The sequence below is a fragment of the Tupaia chinensis genome, unplaced genomic scaffold, assembly GCF_000334495.1.
Source record: "Tupaia chinensis unplaced genomic scaffold, TupChi_1.0 Scaffold144982_1, whole genome shotgun sequence".
Taxonomy (NCBI): domain Eukaryota; kingdom Metazoa; phylum Chordata; class Mammalia; order Scandentia; family Tupaiidae; genus Tupaia; species Tupaia belangeri.
This window is the reverse complement of record NW_006204841.1, coordinates 984,737-992,960: the sequence shown is the minus strand read 5'-3', so window position 1 is coordinate 992,960 and position 8,224 is coordinate 984,737. Positions and strand designations below refer to the sequence as shown.

General features: G+C 41.6%; 1 protein-coding gene across 4 annotated transcripts in view; it reads left to right on the top strand.

Annotated features, from left to right (window-relative positions):
- AASDH (aminoadipate-semialdehyde dehydrogenase) overlaps nucleotides 1-8,224 on the top strand; it is a 22,457-nt gene that overhangs the window by 7,965 nt on the left and 6,268 nt on the right. For all 4 annotated transcript variants that reach the window (XM_014583891.2, XM_014583893.2, XM_014583890.2 and 1 more), the window contains 5 exons: nucleotides 476-792; nucleotides 2,622-2,814; nucleotides 5,845-6,086; nucleotides 6,723-6,829; nucleotides 7,586-7,758. In XM_014583891.2, the coding sequence (XP_014439377.1) occupies nucleotides 476-792; nucleotides 2,622-2,814; nucleotides 5,845-6,086; nucleotides 6,723-6,829; nucleotides 7,586-7,758 (1,032 nt within the window). The remainder of the gene's footprint in view (nucleotides 1-475; nucleotides 793-2,621; nucleotides 2,815-5,844; nucleotides 6,087-6,722; nucleotides 6,830-7,585; nucleotides 7,759-8,224) is intronic.

Sequence of the window (8,224 nt, the reverse complement as noted above, 5' to 3'; positions counted from 1 at the left end):
CTGGAAATACCCTATGTGTGTGTGTATCCTAAAAATCCCGGGAGAATGGAGGAGGGAGAAGGGATTATAGCGTGGCCATTCCCCCTTGGGGGTGATTTCTCACTTTCCCTCTCACTGTTTTTCTTTGTTTTTCTGGAAGAGTGTACATGCAGTATGGCAAAAACCTAAAAAAAAAAAAATTATGTTGAATGAGTAAGTGAAAAATTATATTACTACTATATCAAAGAATGTCTTCTAAGTTATTAATATTATAAACTTTGGGGACCACAGCATGGTGGTTAAGGCACTGGACACTCCCACATGCCACACCACAGTTTTGAGTCCTGGACCTGGTGGCTTGCTTTCTTGCTTTCCCTCTCTCTTTCGCTCTCTGTGTCTCTCTCTGGTCAAATTAAAATAAAATGAATGAAGAAATAAAATTTAAATAGATAATTCTTTAAGAAGTATATAAACTTTGTCCCTCATCTTAACATAGAAATTCAGATCTTCCCATGAAACATCCTTGAGCTATGATACACATACAGTAGAGCACAGGGACCTGGTACTCTTCAGACTCCACTGGGAAAATGGTGAGGTGGACCTGATGCTAAGGGATGGAAAGGAGAAATACGAAAAAGAAAAAAGAGAAAGTGGCATGAGTTCTGAGAACTGCAACGAAGAACAGGCAGGACTCATGGACCTGAGGCTGAAGCATTGCCTAGCCTACGTTCTGCATACGTCGGGGACCACAGGGACACCGAAAGTCGTCAGAGTGCCTCATGCATGTATCCTACCAAACATTCAGCATTTTCGGTAAGTTTCATTCACTGAATCTTTCTTAAACTTTTATTTTAAGTGGAAAGCATAATTTAAGCAATTTTAGGGGGCCAGCCCCGTAGCCTAGTGGTTAAGGGAGCCAGCTCCTATATGGCCAACCACACTTTAAATCCCTGCCCTAGCAGTTGAAAACCATGCCCAGTGTGTGTGTGTGTGTCCGCAGGATGGAGAAATGGCAGAGGAGGTGTTGCAGCATGAACATACCCCTCTGTGGGGTGCTTCCTCCCTCTCTCGTTCTTCTGTCCCTCTGACAAGCACATGTGACTTCTGGAAAATTAAAAAAAAAAAGTGATAATGCTTGTGTATATAGGAAATTGAATACACAGATCTACCTTTGGAAGTCTGGGCTAGGAGTTGTCATTTTAGAAATGACTCCTTCAGGGACCAGCAGTTAGCGTTATGACTATGTCGCTGGACTCCCATGTAGTCGACCGCGGCTTGAGTCCCGGACCCGGCGGTTTAAGCTCATGCCAGGCTTGTGTGCGTACATACCCAAGATCCTGAGAGGAGAGTGGAGGAGACAGGATGCAGGCATGGCCATCCTCCCGGGGAATGAACTTTCACTTTCTGTCTCTCTGTCTCCAGCAAGCATGTGCACCCTATAGCAAAAATCTCTCTCTCAAAAAAATTCTCATATGTTCTTACTCTGTTCTTTGTTCAGATAATGAGAGAAAATGCCCAATACTGAGAAATGGGAGTCAAAGTCTCTATGAAGCATTGTTAGTATTAGTTTTAGTTTTGTTATAGGGTATTTGCGCTCGCCAGAGAAAGACAGAGAGGGCAAGTGAGAAAGCATCCCCTTGGGAGGGTGATCATGCCACAGTCCCTTCTCCTCCATTATCCTCTTGGGATTTTAGGCACACAGGCACATGTGCTGGCTGATTTTCAAGGGACTTGAACTGCAAAGTCAGCCCTGTGGAATTGAGTACCATAACCCTCACTTACTGAGTAAGTATTGGGTCGTTGGAAAAATCATGACATATTTTTACATAGAAAAGTACGTCATAACTTTTCTGACAACCCAGTACAATCTAATATGGACTCTACTTGAGTAGAAAATTACATTTAAAAAAAAAATTCATTCATTCATTTATTATTCACTTTTGCTACAGGGGTGGATACTTGCTAGAGAGAGAGAGAGAGAGAGAGAGAGAGATCACCCCCCATGGGAATAGCCACATGCCAGTTCCTTCTCCCTTCTCCTCCTCGGACTTTGGGCATGCATGCACACGTGCTCCGTGTGCTTTACAAGTACTGGGTTCATAATCGAACGTGCAGTGGGCTGTGTGGGATCCAGCTGCCTTAACCAACACACCACTGGGTGGCCCAAAAGATCCTTTCTTTTATAAAGATTTCTAGAGTTAAAAGCACCATTTTGGGGGACTGGGGGACCAGCAGTTAGCGTATGGCTATGTCGCTGAACTCCCATGTAGTTGACCGTGGTTCGTGTCACGGACCCGGTGGCTTAAACTCAAGCCAGGCGCGTGTGTGTGCGTGCCCAAGATCCTGAGAAGAGAATGGAGGAGAAGGGATTGTGGCATGGCCTCCACCCTGGGGGGTAATTTCTCGCTTTCTGTCTCTCTGTCTCTCTCTCTCTGTCTGGCGAGCGTATGTGCCCTATAGCAAAAACAAACAAACAAACAAAAAAAACAAAAAAAAACACCTCTCCAAAAAAAAAGCACCATTGTGGCTAATCTAAGAACTGAATATTGGCAACATTCAAAACAGGTCATCATAAGTGCTTTCATAGAATCTGAGTTTACTAAATATTACACATTTCTCATAATTACACTGTTTTGCTCTAGGGTGCTTTTTGACATCACACAGGAAGATGTTTTGTTTCTGGCTTCACCCCTGACCTTTGACCCTTCTGTCGTGGAAATCTTTGTTGCCCTGTCAAGCGGGGCCTCTCTGCTCATTGTACCTGCTGCTGTCAAAGTGCGCCCATCGGAATTAGCTGCCGTTCTCTTTTCCCATCACAGAGTGACTGTTTTGCAGGTACCTTTTACAGATAGGTGAAATGTTTGGTCTTTCCTTACTTAATGTTTTAAGTGTTTTAGAGAGAGTTTTGTATTCTAGTAGCTCTTTTTAAAAATTTTTAAAAAGAACTATTTCATTTAACTCTATTTATTTATTTTAACTTGACCAGAGAGGGACAGAGTGAGAGAGAGATAGAGAGAGATAGGGAAAGTGAGAAAGCAAGCCACAAGGTCCGGGGCTTGAACCGCAGTTGGCCATGTGGAAGTCCAGCCCCCTTAACCACCATGCCACCTGCAGGCCCCATGTGTTCTAAATGTTCTTTATGATATGTTATAGCTAGATTATAAAGAGCTATCTCCTAATGTTACTGTTTTGTTTATGTAAAAAGTTAAAAAGTCAACTGTGCTTAGCAAATTCTTGTTTTGTCTTGGAAATGTATTTTGTGCATATTATAATCAGTAGGGGAACTGGCCTTGACTAAAATCTGATGGGATATACTGCTTCTTCTATCTTAAAATTTAAGTGTACTTCTTCCCACTGAAAACTAACCGAAGTTTTAATTAAGCAAAACTTATATTCAAGCAAGTTAAGTTATAACTGAATTAGGAATTTAGATTTTCTGATTTTTGCATCAGTATATTTTACATTAACCTATAGAATCAAATATTTCTGAAGTTTGAGTTTTGTTTTTTTGTTTAGATTTTGTTTGTTTGTTTTTAACCATTGAGTGTTTATTTTTGGAGATAGAGAGACAAAGAGAGGGAAAGTGAGAAATCATCCCTCCATATCATAGTCCTTCCTCTTCCACTCTCCTCTTGTGATTTTGGACACACACATACACGCACCTCTGGTTTGTTTCCCAAGCTGCTGGGCCTGAGACTCAAACCATGGAGTCAGTCATATAGGGGCCAGCACCTTAACCACCATGCCACCTTCTGGTCCCTAAGCTTTGTCTCCTGAGAGGAGAATGGAGGAAAAGTGATTGCAGCATGGCCATGTAGTGATTTCTCACACTCCCCTTCTTTCTGTCTCCTGCATGTGAGTGCACGTGCCCTACAACAACAGAAAGTGTGTGGTATACCAGCCTTAAGATATTAGATTTTAGGGCAGCAGGTGGTATGGAGGCTAAAGAGCTGGGTCCCACATGGCTGACTCCATGGTTTGAGTCCCAGACCTGGCAGCTTTAAAAGCATGCCTGGTACATGTGTGTGCATGCCCAAAATCCCAAGGAGAATAGAGGAGAAGGGATTGTGAACCTTTTTATTTGCAGATCATGATATGCAGATGTCTTAGTGTTAACTGCTATGCGCGTCAGGTTTTATCTGTGAATGGAAATAATATCTATTTCATATATCGGGTTGTTGGAACAGCCATGATGTATTTTTACATGTAAAAAACACATGACTTCAGAAAACCCAACAGTTAAAAAAATTAAATGAAAGGACTGGCAGGTGGAGTGGTAGTTAAGAGTGCTGGACTCCTACATGTCTGACCACGGTTTAAGTCCTGGACCTGGTGGCTTGCTTTCTCACTTTCTCTCTCTTTCTCGCTCTCGCTCTAGCTCTCACTCTCACTCTCCCTCTCTGATCAAATTAAAAGAAATAAAGTTGGATAAAAATAATTTTTAAAAAATTCATGATTGGGACCAGCAGTTAGCGTAATGGCTGAGTCGCTGAACTCCCATGTAGCTGACACAGTTCGAGTCCTGGACCCAGTGGCTTAAACTCACACTGGGCACATGTGTATGCGTGCCCAAGATCCCAAGAGTAGAGGAGAATGGAGGAGAAGGGATTGCGGCGTGGCCATTCCCCCCTAGGGGGTGATTTCTCGCTTTCTGTCTCTCTGTCTTTCTGGCAAGCGCATGCGCACTATAGCAAAAACCTCTAAAAAAAATTCATGATCATCTTAAAAAAAAAGAATTAAATGAAAAAGTGTAGCATGATTCTTGGTATGTATGTATCTTAGTTCGAGCTGGTATAATAACATATAGTACACTGGTAGCTTAAAGACAACAGACTTATTCCTCACAGTGCTGAAGGCTGGGAAGCCCAAGGTCAGATGTCTGGTGAGGACCGCTTACTGACTCCTAGCCCACCGTCTTCACGGTCCTTACAGGGCAGAACGTGCAGAGGTGTCTTACAGATCTCTGCTGTAGGATGCGAATCTCATCTATGAGGCCTCCACCTGAGAGAGCTAACCACCCCCCAAAGGCCTCACCTCCTGCTACCGTCACCTTGGGGGTTAGGATTCTAATAAAGGGATTTTAAGTAGAAACACATTGAGAAACACACCCATAGCATCTTAATTATTAGTTTCTATTGTCTATTTTGATAAACTAATGACATTATCAGGTTTTTATCTAGTTTAATGAAACTCAAGAGAATGTCTAACTTTTTTCCTCCAAAGACAAAATTTGATTTTTAAAAGAATTATTTATTTATTGTTATTTATTATTATTTAATTTGCTATAGGGCACGCATGCTCACCAGAGGGAGACAGAGAAAGACAGATAGAGAGAGAGAGAGAGAGAGAGAAAGTGAGAAAGTAAGTCATCAGGTTCAGGACTTGAACTGCAGTTGACCATGTGGGAGTCCATTACCCTAACCATCATGCCACCTTCCAGCCCCCATAACTGGACTTTTAAAAAGTTTATTTATTTCTTTTGAGAGACAGACAGACAGGTACTCCCAGCAGTGTGATCTGCCCAGTCTCTGCCAGCCAGGATCCTGGGCACACAGGAGAGACCCAGTGTATACAGAGACCTCAGGACACAAACCTGGGGCCTTTGCACCCGGCCCTGGCATCATGGGGCATTGTGTTACTACTGCTGACCTATCGCTGATAGAGTTGTTTGTTTATTTAAAGTCTAATCAATAATTTAATTGAAAAGATAATGCTGCCTCTGTGGTTTTTCAAATACGATTTGCCATGATAAACACAGCCTTAATTTCCATGAGGGCTCCGAATATCAAGCTTTGAATAAATCATTATAGTGTTGACCTTTTTAAAGAAGTGAGGATAAAGCAATTATTTCTAATATCTCTGCAGGCAACACCAACATTGTTGAGAAGGTTTGGATCCCAGCTTCTCAAGTCCACGGTTTTATCAGCCAGTACTTCCCTCCGAGTACTGGCCCTTGGGGGTGAGGCATTTCCATCACTGACTGTTCTCAAAAGCTGGAGAGCAGAAGGCAATAGAACACAAATATTTAATCTTTACGGGATCACGGAGGTGTCAAGCTGGGCAACCTTCTACAGAATTCCAGAGAAGATTCTTAACTCCACTGCAGAGTAAGGGTTTTAATTATACTATGTTAGAAGAGAGACTGTGTTTTTCCAGAATCTTAACACTAACAGTATTTTTGGCAGACACTAGGGCAGTAATTTCAGAAACACTATTTTATCTAGTGTTTTAAGTTGGGAATCCAGATTTTTTTTTTTTTTTTTGAAAGAGAGATGTTTTGCGATAGAGCCTGTGCATTCGCCAGAGAGACAGAGAAAGAAAAAGCAAGAAATCACCATCCAAGGGGGATGGCCATGCTGCATTCACACCTTCTACATTCTTTTCTCGGGATCTTGGGCACGCATGTACACACACTCAGCGTGAATTTTAAGTTGCCGGATCTGGGACTTGAATCACAGTTGACTATGTGGGAGTCCAGCGATGAAACCATTATGCCATTCGCTGGTCCCGGGAATCCGTAAGCCCACAGCTGGTGCCGAGATCCTGCTGGAGCTTTTTATGACTAAGCAATCATGAAGAACATTCACGATAGCCTTCCTTCTAACTTCTTCTCTTGGCAGTCTTTGAATTTATAGCAAAACACACTTTTCCCCCTTTATTTGGTATAGTGTGATTTAAGTTCATTGGGAAATATTCTCTTCACGTGAAAAATTTTAACTCTGCATTGTGTTGTCTTTTCATAGATGTGAACTACCTGTACAACTGGGATTTCCACTGCTAGGAACAGTCATTGAAATCAGAGACACCAATGGTTTCACAGTTGAAGAAGGCAACGGACAAGTATTTTTAGGTTGTTTTATATTTGCCGATAGGGAATAATGTTTTTCAAGAAATATGTTAATTTTATTTTTTTTCTGATTTTTCTTCTGTTTCGTATGTTTTTGGGTGGTGATCATTTTTAGTCTCATTCTCACAGCAATAAAACATTTAAGAAGTTACTAGAATTGTTTTCAATAACAATGTCTAATGTACTGATAAAAGTAGTTTAGAAACTATAACTTGGTCCTTTATATTTACAGCCAAAATCATATTTAATTAGACTCTAAGCATTTTTAAAAGTTGCGTATATAGTTTTAGAAATAAAGTTTATTTTCTTTGGATCAGGAGGTTACATGGTAGTTAGGGTGCCGGACTCCTACATGGCTAACCATGGTTTGAGTCCCCGACCTGGTGGCTTGAAGTATCACACTGGTCATGTGTGCATGCATGCCCAAAACCCCAGGAAGACAATGGAGGAGAGGGGACTGTGGTGTGGCCATCCCTCCTGGGGGGTGATTTCTCACTTTTCCTCTCACTGTCTCTCTCTCTCTCTTCAGTGAGTGCACACACTCTATGGCAAAAATATTTTTAAAAAATGTATTCCTCCGCTTATTAACTGAGGTTATGATGTCCAATTTTAATGGATAACACTTAAAAGCAAGCCCTCCATTTAGTAAAAGTTTTTAAATTGTAAGCTAAACTGAGCTTTTGGAGATATTCTTGACTTGATGTGTTTTAATATATTTTCCATGGACTTTTGTGACATTCGTGTTTATATCTTGGGAAGGTGGGAGAAACAGAGTGTGCTTTCTTGATGATGAAATGACAGTACCACTTGGCACAATGCGGGCCACTGGAGACTTTGTGACCGTGAAAGATGGAGAGATATTTTTCTTGGGACGAAAGGACAGTCAGATCAAACGACATGGCAAACGCCTTAACATTGAACTTGTGCAACAGGTAGAACTATTTAAGTATCGCATATCTCTTAATATATGTGTAGGTATTAGAGGCAGCCACTAGCAGTTTTCTGAGCTGGGACACTCTATCAGTATTAATTACAACTCTGACTTTTGTATTAATGATGCATTACTTAAGGTATGGATAATTCACTGTGCCCCTTATACTAAGAATTCTGGGTGCTAGTAACAGTAACAGCAGCAAACAATTCTTTAAAAACTGGGATATTCATGGGGCCAGCAGGTGGCATGGTGGTTAAGGTGCTAGATTCCCACATGATTGACTATGGCTCAAGTCCTAGACCTGGTGGCTTGAAAATCACGCTGGTGCACGTGCTTGCAAAAATGCCCAAAATCTCAGGACAAGAATAGAGGAGAAGGGATTATAACATGGCCAACCCCCTAGGGTGATTTCTCACTTTCCCTCTCTCTGTCTCTGGTGAGTACACACACTCTGGAAAAACCTA